The sequence below is a fragment of the Leptosomus discolor genome, chromosome 2, assembly GCF_034619465.1.
Source record: "Leptosomus discolor isolate bLepDis1 chromosome 2, bLepDis1.hap2, whole genome shotgun sequence".
Taxonomy (NCBI): Eukaryota; Metazoa; Chordata; class Aves; order Leptosomiformes; family Leptosomidae; genus Leptosomus; species Leptosomus discolor.
This window is the reverse complement of record NC_141392.1, coordinates 67490007-67511550: the sequence shown is the minus strand read 5'-3', so window position 1 is coordinate 67511550 and position 21544 is coordinate 67490007. Positions and strand designations below refer to the sequence as shown.

General features: G+C 39.7%; 1 protein-coding gene across 1 annotated transcript in view; it reads right to left on the bottom strand.

Annotated features, from left to right (window-relative positions):
• PTPRK (protein tyrosine phosphatase receptor type K) overlaps nt 1-21544 on the bottom strand; it is a 416718-nt gene that overhangs the window by 188051 nt on the left and 207123 nt on the right. Inside the window, exon 6 of the mRNA XM_086461237.1 lies at nt 21254-21428. Coding sequence (XP_086317363.1) covers nt 21254-21428 — 175 coding nt within the window. The remainder of the gene's footprint in view (nt 1-21253; nt 21429-21544) is intronic.

Below are 21544 nucleotides of genomic sequence, written 5' to 3'. Positions count from 1 at the left end.
TTTATTAGCAAATTCTGTTTGCCTCAGTACACAAAGCTAGTAACACTTTTTCAGGAATTTTAAATACTGCTTTTCATGAAGATAAGGAAAGTCATGACTCTTTCTGCCAGATCCCAAAGCCCTGCCAGAAACTTTTGATGTGTGAGTGTTCTTTGAAGGATTTTTTTGTTTGTTTGTTTTTGAATAACTGCAAGCACCAGGAAACCTCTCTCATGGGACTTGCTACCCTGCTGATACATGTAGTTTCAGGTAAAAAAAAAAGCAGTCAGGTAAAAAAAAAAGCAGTCAGGGGGCTGGTGAAGCTGCCCCACTGAACTCTATTTAGGCTTCTACCTCTGGATCTAAATAATTATCTTGCCTGCTTTCAAGAGAACTTATGCCTGTTATTCACCCTCCTCCCCACCCTGTAATGTGAAAGGCAAGCCGGGTTTACAGAATCATTCAGAATAGGTGTATACAACTTTTTCCAAGCATAACAAGCCACAACACAGCATTTTGACATGTAAAAAAAAACCCTAACCTTCACAGAATCATAGAATGGTTTGGGTTGGAAGGGACCTTCAAGATCATCTAGTTCCAATCCCCCTGCCACGGGCAGGGATCCCTTCCACCAGATCAGGTCACTCAAAGTCCCAGCGAACCTGGCCTTGAACACTGCCAGGGAAGGGGCAGCCACAGCCTCTCTAGGCAGCCTGTTCCAGTGTCTCACCACCCTCACACTAAAGAACTTCTTCCTAATACCTAATCTAAATCTCCCCTCTTTCAGTTTGAAACTGTTACCCCTTGTCCTATCACTACACTCCCTGATCAAGAGCCCCTCCCCACCTTTCCTGTAGGCCCCCTTTAAGCACTGGAAGGTCTCCCCAGAGCCTTCTCTTCTCCGGGCTGAACAACCCCAACTCTCTCAACCTGTCCTCACTGGACAGGTGGTCCAGCCCCCACCTGTGTACTGAGATCTGCAACTCTGCTGCGAGCCAGCCCGGCTCTGGAGCAGCTTTCCCTTTTTATTTAAAATAGCTTTTCCTTCCAAAATTCACTTGAGTTTTACTTTTAAGAAGTTAAATGGTTTGGCCACTGAACCGAGAAGTCGGTGGTCAGCTAAATGTGTATCTCTATGCTCGCCACACCGACATGCTGGCACGGCTTCTTTTCTGACTTCTGAGGCACATTCTTAGGGTGCAAATCCTTCTGCTTAGTACCTACATCCAGCCAGTGAAAATTCAGGGGCTAGGTCACCCTGAGCACAAAGCCAATTCTGGCTTTTCCTCCAGTCCTCAAATAATCATTTTCTGAGGGCCACACAAGTGCAGGAAACCTATTTTATAGTTAACTTTGGTTACAGCCAAGAATATAGAGGTACCACAAACCAATCTCATACACACATATTTTCCACCTTCTTAAGTGCAGAGGCTTAGAAATTGAAAACAGAATAACTCCACATAAAATATATATATATATATATATATATATATATCTTCCTTCTCCTTGGGAATGAAATGTCCTAGATGGGATGAGGTTGGGATTTTTATGAGGGAGAAGAGTATGGAGGTGTGTGTGGAACAAAACACTCAATAAAAGTTAAGAGGGTTAAGATAAAAATTGAGTAATTCAGCAAACAGCTGCAACAAAAAAACCAGTTACATCAGCATTTACAAAATGACATGTTTTGGTTTTTCAGCCCAGTTGCATGCAGGGCACTAGATAATAACATGGGGCATTCAGACCATAGTTCAGATTTGTGTCTATAGAAAAGTGGCTTATTCAATCTCTTAGCATAAGGACGTCCAACATCCATTCCTGTTGTCTGATGGAACTGGAGCAAGGATTTGAGCAGGGGCTTTGCATTTCCCAGGACACTGCCATAACCTACAGGTTCAGGGCTTCTCAGAGGAGTCTCTACATGGCTGCTTTTGAAGCGGAACCATTTTCTGTAACACATTAAGTCTTACGTCTGCCTAGTCAGGAAGAAAACATGGTGCTCAGTCACGGCTCCAATTAGCGCAGCAATATTTTTATCTGTGGTGGTAGTATTTTGTGAACAGATGCAACCAGCTATCTTATTTTCCTTAAAATACTGAAAAAATAAGAAACAAAATGGTAAATAAAGTTAAAGCTAATAAATATAAAGCAGTGCATGTGAGGGGGGAAATCCCTTATGGACTTCAAATTAGTATAATGAGACAGGAATAACATCTCTGTGTGGAATTTCATGACTATGTCACCTCAATTCAGACAAAGAGCCAGATAAGATACCAGTGATTATTAGGAATAGGACATAAAAGAAAGCGTAATACCTTGTGCTACTGTGTAAACTCAGAACATTCTCATCTAAAACCAAAAGCTATAGATCTGGTCTTCCTATCTCCTGCTGGATAGGCTAGAAGACAAGACATAGAAAAGGCCAAAGAGAAGTTACTGAAGACCTGGGACAACTTCCGTATGTGGAGATATTAAATAAGTCTGGATTACTCGACATGAAAGAACGATTATTGAAGGAATACATGCCAGATGTTTATGAAATGACAAGTGGCATGAAAAAAGTAATGTGGAATGACTTTTTCTGTTTCTCACAGTGAAAAAAGATGGCACAATTTTAAAACAAGAGTATCCTGCAGCTTCAGAGAGAAGTACTTTCTTCTCTAACTCGAGTTAACTGCGGGAATTCATTGCTGCAGGATGATGGGCAAAAGCACAAGCTCAAAAACGATTTGTCAGATTCACAGAAGTTTCATGAAGGATATTGCACACAAATATTTTGATATAGTCTCTGGCTTGATAAATCTTATGCTGTAGATTGCCAGATGTAATGATGACATATGAAGGGAGTGTATCGCTGTGCCTCTCCCATTTTTACATCTTCCCCTAAGCTTATATACTAAGCTAAGTAGATTTTTGGCAAAGTATCAGTGTTTTCTTAAGTTGCTATCATGTTCAGAGGGAAAAAAGCAGTGGTCAAGTTACTGATTGAATGTTGGACAAAGTGACAAACACAGGCTTCAGTCCGTTCTAGGTGATTGCCCCCTGCATAAAACTGTAAATGCTCCAACTCACCTCTTCTGTCAGGGTGTGAATGGTGTATAGCTGTATGGCCACGTTTCCTTCCCATTTTATTATAAATAATCAAGCTTTTTTTTTTCTGATGCTTAAATAGAAAGCTCTTCGTTTTAAAACACAAGCCACCTTGCAGAGCTAAAGCAGTATAAGCTACTCAACTGAAAAAAAGAGATTAATTTTCTGTTGATTTACATTCCTGAATGATTAATGTAATATGGATGTAGTAAGAAGAGCATAACCATGTTGTACCTGCACTAAGTCATCCCATGCACATAATATGTTATGAAAAACCTTCTCCCATCCCATCATCCCTTTAATGTGTGTGGGAAAATAAACAGCAAAGGTAAACAAAGTCAGCAAGTAAAATAGCGTATTTGAACTCCTTTAACTCTTTCATTACTGGGGCTTACAATTGTTATATAGCTTATAAGAAGATAAAATTACCAGTTGTCTACACAGCCTCTCCTGCCAAGGCAAAATGTTTTGCCCTGCTGTCTGCTTTTGTTTCACAGTCAGTATAAACAGTTCCCCCACTGGTAAGTATTCTAACCCTGTGGTGTTTATACTTTCCTTGGCCTGAATTATTTATCATTTCTTTCTCTACAACACAAAAAAGAAAAAACTGGTAATGGAAGGGGGCCAGTAACATTGCTGAAGCTCAAAGTACCCTTTGAAAACACTAAAGCAACCTTTTTCCCCTTCATATGCTGTCTAATTTTTTCTGAAATTATTAAATAAACGTTTCTGTTCATGCCCTGTCTTATTTACACCATGTATTAAATGACTATTAAAAAAAAAAAAACAAAAACAAAACACCTGTAATTCCACCTAAGTATCTTTAGTGGCACTTTCCTTGTCCAGGTTCATAATCCTTTGCTCTTCAGTTTACTACTTTTGCCTTTGTATTGCCTTCTCGCTTCTTCTCTGAATTCTGAACACCTTAACAGTGCTCTCTAGTTTTCTCCCTCCTTTTAAACGTCTTTTGAGCAACCTGAATTACTTCTAATATTGTAACCAGTTATCACTTCTTCAGCAGAAGAATATTTTTAATTCAGACTCAACAAATCATTTGACAAGAGTGAATTTTTCCCCACTTTTTTTCTTTTTAAAGCTTTATCGTGGGTGAAAAGTTCAAATACACTTTATAGCAGTGCAGTGATGTATGTTTAGCTGTATGTTATTACTCATTGACTACTACTGGTACAACAATTATACAGACATGTTTGCTTTTCCACACTTCAATTATACCTATACAAATCATACTAGCTTACTTCATTAGGATATTGTGGAAAAGCCACTCCAAGTGTTATTGTATTTATGTATTAAATGTCCTGAATAGCATTCTGAACTTGAATTGGATGTTCAGTTTAAGAGAAACATTTTACTTACTTTCCTTAACCTTTCTTCTCCTTTTTATTTCCCTTTTTTTTTTTTTTTTTTTTGGTAGATTCCCTCCTCTTCCATACCATGTCCAGCTGTTCTTTTTCTTAACAATCCAAAGATGAGGTTTACTGTGGATTTTTCTATTCAGGGCTATTACATTAAGGTCCATCATTCTGGTATCTGGTTATCTCCTCTACTATTACAAGATAATGTGGGCTTGAGGGAACATACTAGTATCTCCTGTTAGTCCCCTTCTGTTATATCAAGCCTCTCAGGGCATGTTCATACAAGAAAGCTGCTAGGAAAAAAAAAAAAAAAAAAAAAAACAACTCAAAAACAAAAACCAAGACAATGGGGGTTATCTCAGGAACCATTCCACATGACATTTCCCTGTAGGCACAAATATTTTTTGCAGTGTAATTGTAAGAGTTGGTCTGGAAAACAGCATTGCCTCAACCTTGTCATCAGGGATATGGACAATAAGGTACCCCAAAAGTTAGTCTAACATCTTGACTGGAGTCTGCAGTGGTCTGCCTGAGATACGGTTGCTGATCCTGAGATTGGAATGCGGTACGAACACCCCGGAGGGAAAGCTGCATGGTACAAAGAGTGCCGTGCTGTTCTCCGGTACCAGGGACAAGTCTGAGCTGACCAGGTGGACTACATAACTGCTGTCAAGAAAGTTTGATCAGCATCGATGGAGCCAAGAAGAGGAGAAGATACAGAGAAGGAGCAACGTGTGTTACTTGGCATAAAAGATGATTTCTCAGCAACCGAACTTTGGAAGCTTTCCTCACCAAGGGAACCAAGGATCACGATGATCATTAGGACCTGCCTGGACCTGGGACCATAGGGACGCCTTGGACTTGTAGTGGTAGCTACCAATCTCTTTCCTCTTTACACTTTACTTTTCCCTTTCCTTTCACCTTCTTTACCTATCACATGCTGCTTTGCAGGCAAAAAATAAAGTTTCACTGTTTGATTGGAGCAAACCCCTTTGGCGTGGTCGCCTTAATTTTACGCTTCGAGATCAAAGCAAATGAACCATCACGAGTCCACTGAGCGGACTGTGACAGTAGTGTAATCCACTTGCAAAGCAGACTGAGGATACAGTTTCACATTGTAACTAACTCAACCTAAAATGACCACATCATCATGGGGACTGAACTACTACCTCTTCCCTGGTCTTCTCATCTTTTCTAGACCAGTGGTTCTACTGTAAGAAAACCATCCTGCCAAAAATACTCACTTCTTTCTACAGTGACTGCTTTTGTTAGTTTAGCTTCCCAGTTAGCTCACTGCAGGGAGGGACAAGTATGGTTCTGGGGAAAAAGCAGCAGGAATAGCATGTCGCTGGAAGCGGGAGAGGGAAAAGAGAAGCATGCCTTTTGGTGCATCTGCTGTACTATCAGACACAGATGCACATATACAGCCCCGGCCCATGCCTACATACATATGTCAGGAAGGTCAACAAACAAATAGATAATCAGCATATGAACCTGTTCATGAGGCACAGAATCAGTCAAAAACAGAACATACAAAAAATTCCTTCACAGGTTATGAAGCTTCATTAATTATGGCAGTATGGAGATGCATCTTTCAGAAATCAGGCTGAAAACAGACCAAACAGTGACTGATAGGCTTCAGCTCTTTACTGACTGCAAGTCTCTCTGGAAGGGCTCCTCTGTACCCCAACGTTGTGAGTCAAAACAGGATTCTTACTATCAAAGGATCACTTCAATGATTCCCTCTCAATCTCTTAAAATTCCAGAAACCTGTAAAATTTTTTATCCCCCACAGAAATTCTGTGAGCTCTTCTAAACAGACGATAAATCCCAGCAAATTTCAATACAGAAACCTCAGGTGCTGAACCCCTGAACGTTAGCAGAGCTGGAAGTGCAGGAAGTGCAAGGACATTGAACTGACACCCACAGGAAACAGACTGTAGGTACCTGGTCCATTAATTTCTGTTAATTGCCTGATGACTCAACTTAGTTTCACTTGCTTCCACTTGGCATCTGCTTAGTTAGTTGGCCAGAAGGCTGTCTTCTTGCTGAAATATAGTTCATCTTCATTATCAGAAGTCCTAATGGAGCAAATCTCTTAGGGGACAGGCTCCTTAAAAGGTGACAGTTTGCACATACCATGTACTGTTTGGCACATGCTTCCCCACCCCACCTCTTTTTTTAAGGTAAGCAATAGGAGCTGTACAAATGGTCAGCTCCAAAGCAAGAACATTCTCCTCCTATCATTACACATTTTTAACAAATTCTTTGTTCCAGCCTGGAAGCACTGACATACCATTAAATTTCTATTTTGGGGTACATTTTGGTTTTACATAAGGAGCAACAAAACTTGGTCAAAACAAAACATGAATTAAACCTCTCTTATCTGTCCTGATACTCCAGAAAGTTGCTTGGTGAACTAATTGAAACAGCCACTTTGCTTGGCCTGAATAAAAAGCCAACCTATGCCCTCTCAATCAATTCTCTAGCCTTTTATATTACTCAGAGAACAGGCTAAAGCTGCTCGTGGAACAACTGGAAGTCAAACAAAAGGATTACTTTGTTTCTAATTGTGAAAATGTCACTGATAACGAGGGTAATTTGGAGGGAAAAGAAGTGCCACTGGGGCACAATTCTTTCTGTTGCAAAATCCACATACTTGGAGGTCAACTATTGGAGGCGTTCCCAGGAAAAATAAAACTCATTAAATATTTCTTTAGGCATCCATGTTGAATGAAAAATGCAAGAGGAAGGTCAAACAGATTCCTGAAACAACATTAAGAAATAGCTTAAGTTAAAGAACTTAAGCTATAAAAAGAAAAAAAAAATGAAAATGTGAAGGCAGGTTCTCACATAAAACAAGAGACCAATCTCAGGAAAGAAGTCTGTAAGCCTAAACTCAAAATACATCTTAAACATGTCTGCAACCAGCCAGAAAGTTGGCATAGTCCAATCTTTTCCTTGAAGCATCCAATTACATTGCCTTTACAAAACCTTTTGGAAAAAGAGTTACTCTTTCTAGTAAACTAGACTTTTTAACCACCTTTCAATTACCTCGTCATTTACTGACACGTTCAACCTGTCAGCATTTTCTCTGCTCCACTGATAAAGGCAACCAGCAGGAAGGGCACAAAAGACGGCAGAGTTACATCACACTGCAGAAAGTCCAACAGAGGGTCTATTGGTGCAAAACTGAAAAAACACAGGGAGACAGTGGCAAAAGTGACAACTGCAGCATGCCTTACTTGTGAGAACAAGCAGAGAAAGATATTAACGGCAAACTGTGAGCGTGCATCACATCGCTTTGTTAACCTGCTGAAGGACAGCCAACGCAAGAAGTCAAGAGGCATGAGAAAATTGGTGAGACAAGTACGTCCCCTCAAGAACCAGAAAGGAGAGGTGCATAGTCTTGATGCTGCATTAATGTGATGCCAACCAAAAATTAGTAGCAAAGCTGATTCGGTTGTACTTTCTTGGGTGGGAGCATAGGCCAAATGGCCTGGGTTGAGAGGATGACAAGTGGGAATTTGCGGGCAGCAGTCAACGAGTAGACAGTGTAATCACAACAGTAAGGTCTGGGTCCCTTGCTTCAAACAAGAGGCTAAAGCTGCTTCTGGAACAGGAAGCAAAGTGGCTTTGCAGAAATACTGATAGCAAGATTGCAGTAAAGGTTTTTCCCCACAGTTGTCTACCAGCTTCACGAAATATATCCCATGTTTCACCTAAGTAAAAGCAAAATGGAGAAAACCACCACGGACAAGGACTCTGGCTTATCCACCATCAAAACACTGAGCTCTGTTGATTTCACCCAAGCTACTTTAACTTGTTCAAGCACTGAGCAGGAGCTGCTGCTTCACTCATTATCCTTGGAAAAAACTGTGCTGCCTTCCCTCACTCTTTCGTCTTCACACGCAACAGAGATCAGCAGGTGGTTTGAGGGCACAGGAGGGTGATCTGCAGAGATGCTGCTTTTCTCCCTACATCCTGAACTCATGACTTTCCCCTTGCCCTGGGGCGAGGGCAGGCTAGACCAGAATTGGCAAAAAGGCACATGAATACTAGAGGAAGTTTCTGGCTGGCTTTCAAGAGGAAAACTCTGCGCTGTAAGATGACCCAAGCCTTCAACTACAAGAACTCAAGAGATCTTTTCTCTTCAGTCCACTAAGGTGACTGTGCTATGCTGAGTATATCCAAAGGAAGAACTATGCCTCAACTCCACACATTTAAAAAAAACCCCAACATCCTACAACTGTGCCCTGGAATTATCTGGCTGCCAACATGAAGCAGTGCTCCTCTCTATCCTCAATAATGAGAAGGGGAAAATATTCCCATGGCTGGTGATGCAACCCATAGATCACAAACTTGATCACACTGAGTGTATCTTGCTTTCTCTAGGACACAGAAGTCATCCAGTCCAAGAGAAGTGGAAAGTCAAAGAATAAATCATTAGTCAAGACATTTCCAACTGCTGTCAACAAATTTCAAAGTCAGTGTGAAGTTCAAAGCAAGCATTAAAAATCATGAGACTACAATGTCAATTTTTAAGCCAAAGAAAAGCATTTGGTTTACTCATATTTCCCTTCAAAAGCAGTAGCCTTTACATCTCTACTTGTTAAAAAACAGAACTTACGTTACCATGAGGATGTCACTGTAAGAATAAAGCTGAGATTTTCACATAAACTGTGAACTGCAACTTTAGGTTTTAAAAAAAAAAAAAGACCAAAGATTTTTGTTTTTTACGTTTAATCCTTAGAAATAGATCAGATAATCAATATAATACACTAATTTTGATTTTCTCAGAAAATGAGTAAGCTGGTGTACAGACAGCTTTGCAAAAAATATGCATGGCATTGACATTTTGTGGTATTTTTCCTTGTGTCCACACACAGGTACAGTTCCATATGGCTTATAGGATCTACCACAAAGCAGACACACAGAGCAAAAAGCTAACATAAATACTCAAAAATTTGAATAAAACATTCTACTAGGTTAGAAAAATTATCTTATAAGACGCTTGGCAATTTCAAATAAAGCTTATATTCAGTTTAGTTATAATTCATTTATTTGGGGAAAAATCTAAACAAAACCTCCAAATTGAGCAAGGTATTTTTACTGTTATTTATTTATTCAAAATAAATAATTCACACAAATTTAGGACTGCCATTCTTACTAACACTAGAACTCCTCATTGGATGTTGACCCTACTCTATAAGCCTTGAACCAACACCATGCATTGCCTAAGCCTTTCAGATCACATTGGTTCAGAACATATTTTGTACTTATATCCTCCTTTCTTCGAGGTTAAAGGTACTGCATGTAAGTTGACTACTGAGAGATTTTTCCCTACTATCCCTACTAACCATTTTTATTAGGCTGTAAGATTTCTAATATAAGTTAATTCTAGGTAATTTTCGGTTCCTATGAAGGTACTCTCGCTTTTTTTTAACACTGTTCACTGAGCTTTCTCTGTTTAGCCCACAAGCTCACGAGAGGAAATTTTCTCTTTCTATTACTAGTAAAGAATCCAGAAACTGAAGAATTGCCCTTTAAAAGTTAAATGGCTATGAGAGACGGACACAGAATAACTACATGAAATGTTACTGATGAGGTCCTGGATGACACAAAGTATTTAAAAAAAAAAAAAAATCATATAAAGTTTAGGGAAGAGCTGAAAATTCAAACTTTAGTCCCAACACAGCAGTGTCATCCTTCCTCTTCAAGGAGGTAGGGCACAAACTGTGCCACTAGCAACATGCACATACCTGGGGAACAGGAGAAACATCTTCATTTTCCTTACAACACTTCTTAAATCTTCTCCAAGACATGCCTGTTTACAGTTCCATATCAGACTCAGTGACAAGCTCTCTATCAAACCAGCACAGTCAAATTCAACACTGTACCTCAGCAGGAAGAAATCTTCCTTTCTGCACGTACCTAACCTTCCCTCTTCTTCAGGAGAGGCAGATATATTTCTCACAATTTTCTATATAATTCTGTAAATATGTTATCTTCCTGCAGGATAATCCTACAATATGAATTATTAAACAGACAAATATTTAAAACTCTTTAGGACAGAAAAAAAACTTCTATTCAAACTATTCTGAGTAAACTTTTTGTAATCTCTTTAAAATTATCCTCAAATAACTCCCCAACCAAGATGATTAAAGGTCACTAGTACATTGCAAAGCATATTTTAATGAGATAAATTCCGTTATAATTGCAACAACTATTCCAGCCACAATTTAGACATAGAATCCAATTATCCATTTCATTTTCATTTACACCTCATGGGCTAGATCATTTATCATGTTTCATGATAATGATCAGAAGGCACATGGAAAGTGATTTCTGGAGGTAACAAATTACCCACCATATTAGCATAGCTTACATGATCCTGTCAACAAGTACTATGCATAAATATGAGGTAATTAAATTTACAATGTGGAGGAGCGTTTGCTATGCTACTTGCTTTTCTAGCAGCTGCCAAAAAATTTGGGTTACTAAATTCAACGTACCAGTTTAGTTGCTTAAGTACAGTAATTTAGCTCTTCATAATACATCACGAATCATTATGCCACTAGAACACCAACAGGTAGACAGCATGCAGTGGGCTCAAGATCTGGAGATGACTCTCTCATCATTTGGTATTATTGCTTCTTGCCACTAAACCATCCATCATGTGTCCAAGACAGCTTGGAATGATAGTGCTGGACCCGCACATTACTGCTCCTTGAACTCTGTCTCATCCATCTTTTGCATCATTCCCCATTTGCAGCTAAGTATCATCTCCCTACTGCAAAACTGAGTGTGAACCTGTAATGCCTTTAACCTGCCCTGCCACTCTAATAGTAATTGATTTCTCTTTATTGCAGAGACGGTGCTCAGTAAGACTATGTACAGCTTCTGAAGCTGGGAGATGGTCAGAACAGCACTACAATGCAAGCATCTTATGCCTTTAGGGATATGACTCATTTCCAAGGAAATATTGCTCTATTTCCATAGCTAGCTATTTTATAACACATGTACATTTATCAATATATAAAATTGGTATAGGAATATACATGCAGTTTGTGTTCCTGCAGTTTATCTAGAATTTAATAGCAAGATTCACTCAAATACAGCTGAAAATTAATGTCAGGGGTGGCTTCACTTTGTATTTTTCTTAAGTGATTCAGTATTAGAACACTATTAGATTTTTAAATACGTACTAAAGCACACAGGTGCACCTGCATTCAAAAAGGAACTTAGATTAACTCTACATTGATCATGGCAAGACTTCACTAGCACGATGACTTGTGTACCATAAACCACCCAAGACTAAGCGTTTTAATTCAGCTTCATCTGAATGCTGTTATAAAAGTTTAATAAATCAAAATGATCAAAATGCCCCCAGTGGCAGGTTGGGATTCAGTTTCCAATTCAAATTCTCTTTAATATATGGCTTCTCTGACATCCTGCATTTTCTGCCATCTATGTTGAATTCCAAATGCACTCCTTTTCATCATTACCATGCACCTACTCATCGGCACACTTTTTAACAACCCTGCACAATACACAGAGATGTCAAATCCAGAGCGGTTTTCCCCTCCCCCAAACTGGAAAATGATGGCAGGCAAGGGAACACTGTCTACCCTTAAGTAAATATTTTCTTAACCTTCCCGCTAACATCAATGGCATTTAAACAGAGACAGACCATCCTGAGCTGCAGTATTCAAATGAAACATTCGATTTAAATAAATGTAGAGACAGACTAGATACTGGAAGGGAAATTATCCAAGTGAAATACAGCCTTGATGTGGGGGGGCAGTCTGGAGACATCTCTAATTAAGATGAGAAAAATCACACTACTGCAAATAATCTTCATATCATTGTACCCAGATAAAACACAGATATAAGAAACAAAGAAACCCCCTTTCTTCCTCCCTGAAGTGACACCTGTCAAGATCTTTTTCCTCACCTCCTTTCTTTTGCACTGCCTCCCATCAAGTCTACAGGCAAACAGGGACGCCACTATTGAGAGCGATTACATTTTGATTTCCCAAATGCTAGAGCTGCTGTTTGGATTCACCTATGTACTTTCCCAATAAGGAGGCACATGAGAAAATGACAGAGGTACAGGACAACACCTAAATGACAAGACGACTCTCATGCAGTTAATCATTAATGCCACATCTGTGGTATCAACAGCAACACAATTTTGAACCGGGTTGAGTGAAGACACATAGTATCTTGGCTTTGCTGGATTAGGCAGAGCAGGTGATAGCCAGCTTATGCTGCCTGTAAGGGGGCTAATAATACCTGGTCTGCCACACAGGCAGAAGACCCCAGAGGAACTTACCTAAAGCCGGCACTAATCCTGCTGGCACAGAGCTAACTCCTCTGCAGCTGTGAGCTGCCTGGCCAAGTTCATCCCAGGTCACTACTTCCTTTTATAGGCTTCCACTCATTTTGATCGACCCTACAGCTGCATTTACTTTACTGCCAAATAACAGCAAGGTCTCCACAAGACCTGACAAGAACAAGTAGTAGCCCATTGTCTGGCCAGCAGGGGAGGGCCCTTTTCCTGCCCTTCGTCCAGCTCTGGCGAGCTGACTGCACCCCCCAGTAAGGCAGAGGTGTCCCAGCCAGGCTGAGAGGGAGCAGCTCGATGCCAGTTTTGTTTGTTGAGCCAGCCCACGGAAGCAACACAGCCCTAGAGCCAAAAGAAAGAGGACAAGGATTTTGTGTGGCTAGGGCCATGCAAAAGGAGCGAGAAGAGGAGCAAAGCCTCCCTTCGCTGCCAGCAGCTGCCCTTTCACCGTCACTTTACCTGAACACTAAAGGTAGGGATCCCTTAAAACCCTGCCCAGGCTCAGCCCTCCCTGGGTCTGCACTGCTCCCTCTTGGGCCAGCATGAGCATTCCTCCTGCACACACAGGAAGGGATTTGGATTACAAACCTAACTTCAAAAGTTCTTTTTCTGGGTTAACCTTGATGGAGAAAACAAACAAACACTTCAGCAACTGATCAGGATTCCCTAACGCTGCACTAGCAAGTGGTGTGGGATAACAGGAGCAGACCTGCAGAATGAAGCCATACTTTCAAGAAGAAACAAGATGAGCCGTATTCTCTCTGCCTCTGTACTTTGCCCCTCTGCTCTACACTCACACATCTTCTCCCTGAACGAGAAACTAAGGCATAACATTAATGTACAAGCTAAGAGAGTATTGCCCATTACTTAAAAGATGCCTGAACCACAGACCCCTGGGAAGGTATAATCATATGCCAACAAGGGACACCTCTACATCTGCTCTTCTCTAATGCTCTGCCCCAAACACCAGCTACTGAGCCCAGCCACAGTCAGGACATGGGCCTCAGGACTTCAGCTTTTGCTCTGATCCACATCAGTCACCTTAAAGTTCAGGGAGTACAGTAAGAAGATGCACATCAGCACTGAAAAGGCTAGCTTTTGCCTGATTAGAATATCAATTTAGACTCTATCAAGCAGAACAAAACTCATGTCTCATGAGATAAAAGCAAACTGTGTCTTTACCTTACATGTTTCAGATCTTCCTGAAGAAGAAATCCCAGAACTACAACAAAGCAACAAATCACACTAAAAAAACTTCAAGAGGATAAGGAGAAAGAAATACACTCCACCCAAACTAAGCCAACTTTGCAACAAAGCAATGGGCTAAGCAGAGTCCATCACACAAAACAGGAGTCTAATCTTTGTCAAGTGTACAAGGTTTAACTTTCAGTGATGGTAGCACACAAACTTGAAAAAAATCATATACACGTGAAAAAAATTTGAAATAAAAGCACCTTGCTCCTCCCTTGAAAAGAAGTAAACCATCAAACTGACTGCTACAAACTATTGTAACATTTCATGTTTAACATGTCCACTAACGATCTGGATGATGGGGCAAAGTGTGGCTGCAGCAAGTTGGCTGATGACACCAAACTGGGAGATGTAGCTGATAACACCAGAGAGTCGTGCAGACATCCAGAGGGACCTCTACAGACTGGATAAATGGGCTGACAGGAACCTTATGAAGTTCAACAAGAAGTGCGAGTACATCCTGCACCTGCGGGAGAACGGCCCCAGGCACCAGCATATGCTGGGAGCCACCAAGCTGGAACACAGCTTGGCAGAAAAAGACCGGGGGTTCTGGTGGACACCATGTGGAACACGAGCCAGCAACACACTCCTGTGGCAAAAAAAAAAAAAGGCTAATGGTATCCTGGGCTCCATTACACAAAGTATTGCCAATAGGTCAAGGGTTGTGATCCTTCTACCCAGCACTGGTAAGGCCACACCTGAAGTGCTGAGTCCCGTGCTGAGCTACTCAGTACAAGACAGACATGTACATGCTGGAGAGAGTCCAGTGAAGGGACATCTGAAGACGATGAATGGACTGGAGCATCTGTTCTATGAGGAAAGGCTGAGAGAGCTGGAACTGGACAGCCTGGAGAAGAGAAGGCTCGGGGAGGAATTTCACCAATGTGTATAAATACCTGAAGGGAGGATGGCAGGAGAACAGAGCCAGGCTATTTTCAGTGGTGCCCAGTGACAGGACATGAGGCAATGGGCACAAACTGACACACAGGAGGCTCATGAACACCAGGAAATGCTTTTTCACTGTGAGGGTGACCAAACAGTGGCACAGGCTGCCCAGCGAGGTTGTGGAGTCTCCATCCTTGGAGATGGACTGCTCAACACTGAATGATGGAATCTGCAAATCTAAGTCTCTTTGGTTTCTTTTTTGCCTGCTTCTCCAGGAAAAGCAACTTTCCCACACTTTCCAAAGAAAATGAGCAATGTGCCTATTAATTACACAAACCAGAGACAAACACCTTAGCAAAGGAGACAGGGTTACTTGTACAGAAGAGTTGCCTTAGGAGAAAGCAAGGCTGTATTATTGTTTCATTGTTCTATGTAAAGGATGCAGGATTTGACTTCAGGGTGACAGCCCTTCTTTACTTGCTGTAAGAAAGAGAGGATTGAAAATAGGAAGATTCCTGTGTTAAACCTGCTTAAAGAGGATAAGATCTTAATATGGTAGAGAAATTAAAACCAGAGGATGCCACAAAAAGATCAAGTTAATTGGATCCTGAACTCTCTGAAGGATGCTTACACCTAAATATACACCCAAATTATAACTTGGGTTTTATTAGCAAGGTTTAGAAAAACTGCACAAAATCATTTCATTATTTTTCCAACTGCTGCAAAGTCATTAAGACATTGTCATCTGCTTTTCCTACACGGACACAACCCTGAGAGAATTAGGCTTCAACTAATGGGAAAACTTGGAATATAAAGTAGTTTCAAAGGTGGGCTGACAGTCCAAAAGAGTAACACTATTAATACCTGTACTCCAAGAATGCACCTTATGAACAAAGCATAGCAGCCACATGGGGCTTCCAACTCACAACTAAAACAAAGTGTGCATACTTCTATAGAAGTCCGGTGATGGTTCAAAAGGGCACTTAGCCAAGATAATGATGCAAAGCCCACAGATTTCAACAACTTGGATTGTGGAATCTCTCTCCCCAGTTTCCCCTCTGCTCTGAAATTCAGTGAATTTGGAGAAACTCACACCCAGAGACCCAGCTCAAGACTCTCCAAAGATACAGTCCAAAGCCCTATTACATATCACCACTCTCTCCCAGAGACTGAATTTCTGAACACATTACAAAGTTTCGCTAATAACCTGATTTGTCTAGCATTTATGATGGTGTGTGATATGAACAGGTGCAAAAAAATAAAATCTACTATCCATCAGACAGACAACTTAATCCTGGAGGACAGATATATGGGTCCTTTTGCAGATCTGGTACAAAAAGAGTTAGCCTGTTTGAAAGCAGGCAATATATATTTACACTACTTGATGCATTTACTTCTACCTGCCACCTAGTGCTCTCCTCAGCATATTTTTATGTCTACTATTATACCAAACAAATAAACCAGGTAGCAAAATTGAGGACACACACCTGGAGCAAGCCCAGACATTTCACTTTTTTCCCAGAAAAACTAGTGAAATTTGGAAAGTGAATTTCAGTCCACAACTTTCTCAAATGGAAATACTTCAGAGTTTTCTTGTAAAAGAAAAAAATAATATCCTATGAGAGGGACTTGCCAGGGGAAAACTCCATCTTCACAGTGTTCTGGCATCACCAGGGACCAGCCAAATTGCTGGTTTTCCTATACAAAATCCCTAAAGGGATTTCAGACAAGAAAGGCAGAAATATCACTGCCAGACTGACTTACATAATAAGAACTGCTCCTAATGGCATATCAAATTCAGTAATGGAAACAAAGAAGAACGACATCACAAACTCTGACAAAACTTGGACCTAATGACTTAGAGGACAGACTGCTTGCTACGTCAAAGCAAATACAAGAAACAAAATGGCCTCTTTCATATTAAAAAATTCATACAAACAGGTCAGTTTACCAGAACTTGTGATTTCTGAAAGAACAGTCAGAGGAAAACTGCTTTTCTTTTCTGTTGCTAACTTGGATTTACCAGGGACATGAAGACAATTCCATATTGGAACTATAAATCAAGGTGTAGGCCTCCCCTTGCTTTGACCCCAGCACAGAACAGCTGTTTGGGTTGGATGAAGAAAAGTTAAAAAGAAAACTACATTCACCTAGTAAAAACATAAAAAATTGTTATAATTTATGACTCAAATAAAACTTAGAAATTTATCAGTAGAACCAGACATATGGTAGTTATTCACAGATTATTAACAAACATTACAGTTGATTCATAGACTTTGAGGTTTTTTCCTTATTTTTCTTCCCTATCTTTAACACTAATATATATATTTTCTTCCAACTAACCTATGTAAGATCCACTATATAAAATGAAATGTACCACAATTCCTGCTGATCTTGCAGTATTTAATAGCATAATATTATTTTGTACAATTAGTCTGCTAACAGTGTGCAGCTACTTTGAAGGAAAACAAAAGTGGGAAAGCATACAAACACTATACATAAAGTGTAATTCATTATCATATCATTTCAGAGAGTGGTTTGGGGTTTTTTTGGACAATCAGCAACAAAGACTTATCAGTCACATGGATCTTCCAGCTACACTGCAGCCAAAGGAAATGGTGATTTTATTCATGGTCCCTGCAGGACTGCCTGAGTGTAAGACATTCCAAACACGGACAAACTAAATTTGGATTATTTTACAAAGTTTTGCTAACAAACCACATAAGCATGCAACATCAGCTTCAACTCCGCCTGACAGACACTTTTAACATGCCAGGTCAATCAAGAAGTTGATCACAACTGCTGTGAAAAACACTACCTTGTTTCTTGAAGTACAAGATCTCTTTTCTGATAAATACTGCCAATTTCAGACAAATATTCCAGTAGTTTTTTAAGAGTTCTGAACAGTGACACAGTACAAGAACAGGGCAAAGTTCTTTACTGATTAAAGATTGGTACATCTGGTACTGTAGCTTGGAAAGTCTACAGGATTCTATATATCAAGTATACACACGAGCCAGGGCACCGGTGATGTCTTTGGGCACTTAATTTCTACAATTCCATGTTAAGTAGCAAAAGCAGCAGAAAGACTTTTGAGTCAAAAGTAAGTAAGAAACGAGTAAAAAGAAAGAGGCTGTCAGTGCCGTCTTGTTCACTCTTGCTTACATATCACAGCTACTGTTCCTCCCAGCATCTCCCTCAAGTTCCAATGCAGACAACCCTGAAGACTTCAAGAAATTACCTTCCCAGAAATTGCCAATTTACCAGCCACCAAGGGAAAATATAAACAGACAATCAGATGGACCTATTTAGGAGGGTAAGTAAACTAGTTATCTGTAAAAGGAAGGGTAAAGGGAGAGCTCCTTCTACACCTATCCAAGAATGACAGCAATGCCATAAAAAGCATGTTAAAAAATCAGCACAATGTAGCCTCTGAGCTAGGAGCTGAAGACCAGCTCTAAGCAAAGGTGAGATATTAAATCATTGACTGGAACTAATTTTGGTAAAATCTCATAATTGAATTACAAATCCTATCGTAGTCTGATTTTTCTTCAAAAAATTAATCAGAGTAATTGAGTTGTCCCTTTAAATGTATACCATCCCTCCCAGGTTTATAATAAAGTTTAGAACTCCACCTAAAGTAATTGATCTGTTGAAGCTCAAAATGAAATAACAACGTTTCAACGTGATGGACATTATACAACCAGAAATTTTCATTTCCAAAAATAACTTATGAACTGCCAATCAGATAAGTATCAGATACCTCTACACCTATATTATGGTACCACATGTTTGTTCAGACACAGAATAGGTAAGGATCTCAGCCACGTACCTAAACACCTGGGTTTTGAGTTACTGGGCAAAACAACGCCCGTTCCTCATCCCTCACTCCCTAATAACCAGTGTTGTCAATAAAGTTTGGCTTCTACAAACCGAAGAACTTATCATTACTCAACATGATCTGGAAGCAATACTAAAGCCATGATAAAGTAAATCGTGTTTCATCATTTTTTTCCCCCTCCTCTGGCTGTGGGAGCACACAGATCAATACTCTTCAGCACGAGAATTCTGCAGCAAAATTTTCATTTGTTACAAACAGCAACAAAAGGGCCCCAAGCATGCCCTGTCACTTCCAGTTTGGAAGGAAACGCACTAATAAACTCTTCCCCCTGGGTCATCTTTGACAATGGGCAATACTATGCCAGCTCTTATTAAAGGCAATTCGTATCAGTGGCCCAAAAATTTCCTTTAAAATTATCATCTTTTGTATCCATGTAGCAGGATGTCAGCTTTAAAGTGCCACTGAGATATAGGACCTGTCATTATGGTTAATTTTCAGTACAGTTTTAACACCAGGGTAGCTGATCCCTAAGGGTATACTTTTTTGGCTAACAAGATTTATTTAGTGGTTATCCAGACAAACAAGAAAATATATTACTGTATATTGCTTTTCAAATATAACAGCAAGCAATAAATCCTACTATAAAAGATAAATCTTTGTTCTCTACCACGATGTCAAATAGATGAAAATGTTTTTAGAAGATTAATCTTTTTCTTCTTTTTTTTTTTTTAAATTTTTATATATACACACATGCACACATATATATTTAAGGGGGAAAAAAAAAAAGTTAAAATTCTAGGGCTTCCAATCCAAAAAGCACACAGAAAGTAAAGTTAAAATACAAAACCTATAACCTATATAGCTGTTGTATATATAGCTAGATACCAGGCTGTTGTATATATAGCTAGATACCAAGTTTATGTTTCAAGCCATAAAGATGGTATTTTCTATCAAATGACCTAAGCTTCTCAACAGCACAATATGCTGCATTTAAAAGGAGAGTACTATGAAGTTTGATAGTTACCTCATTTTTTGAGAGAAATAGTGTTTTATACACCATTTTATTGTTTATTATACTAGGAAAAAATAGAAAAAACTTTTAGAAATAGAAAACAGTTATCAGATAAATACATTGAGTTGCCCTGCTTTTCTAACCACAAAACAAAAAGCCTGTTTTCATGTTGTAACAGGACTAATTTCATTTTATTAGGATGAAGACCATCTTGCACTTTGCTAGACAAAAGGTACACCTAACAGAATCGAAAAAAGCTGTTAACACATTGTCTAAATCCTTTTATGGTCAGCAAAGCCCATTTTTATTGATGTTATATAGAAAGTATAAAACCTAGTTGAGCTCAATCAACTGGTCTCCCAGGGAAGAGACCTCTGCCAGCAAATGCCAGATACCAAATGTCTTAGAGCATTTCCTACGCTACTTTTATTTCTACAAGCTGAGGATGAACTTGCTCTCCCCATGGCTCCAGACGCAGTGGCTGACTCCCAGATTCCGACTGACCAAACAGCCCAATGCTTGACCAACGTGTCAAGCGAGGGCCCCTTCTGAGCCCAACCGCTGCACTTACCTCACCAAAACAGCCCCCACACCGAGCAGCAGCACAGACAGATTTTGTATGCCACCACTTTTTCCCAGTTAAAAAACATTAAGCCTCATCACAACTAAGAGTGAAATGGGCAATTTTGCAGGTGACACAATTAGGCAAGGAGAGGCTTAATAGCATATCCCAGGCCAAACAGTAAGTGACTTTTCGAAGTGAAAACTGAACTCCTATGTTCAACCATGTCCTTTGCCAGCCAAGATTACATGCTTCCAGAACACAAAATGCATAAATAAAAAAATCACCAACCCGATATCGCCACGCACAAGCTATGGTCACACCCCAGAAGGTTTCTGAATGAACTGCAAGAAAAAGAAGTACTTCAAGTAGAAAAGCAAGTTTTTTCTTTTTCTTCCTCCTACTTCAGAGGCTGGAAATCATCACAGAACATCTCCATAATTCTCTCAGTCTCTGGGTAGGTGAAAGTTTACAACTATATTTATATATCTGTCTCCTAGGTAACAGAATAATGTATTATTTGCTGTACTACCAGTCTGCTCAAGGCAAAAGGTTTTAAAAGTGAATGCTAACTAGGTACAGTGGAATCTCTCTTACCTGTAAAAGTATTTATGAGAAGTTAAGCAGTTTGAATCTCAAGTTCAACAAACAACATCCACAGAAAAGCATACAGGCATGTTACACACATTTCAGGATCAGGGTTTTTATACAGATGCATTCTATGGAAAGCAATTGTAAGAAGTTTCGCATCCAGTCTTCCGTTTTATGACAATTTCAGAAGCTTCACAGGACTATCTTTGTATGATCATTTCAAATCAAGGCATGTGTAGGCTGAATAAAAGGTGTAAGTATAAAGTGCTGGTATTAAGAGCATTTAACCAGATAAAAATGAAAGCACATAAAGCTTTACCTCGAACAATAAGTTGAGCAAAATTTGACACTCCAGAACCTCTCTCTGATTGAGTTACACAGCGGTATAAATCTTGGTCGGTTTTTGTCACCTCTTGCAACTTAAAGGTAGCAGCAAATCTTCTGTGATTGATATTTTTAGTCTGAGCAACCGGAATATCTTCCCCATTTCTTCTCTGAAAAGAAGAGTAACCAAGACAGAGTTATCTCGTAAGAATACAAAAGACATTTATCATGATCATCGTACAAAGAATACATATTAAAAAAACCCCAGATGCATTCAGTTCCACAG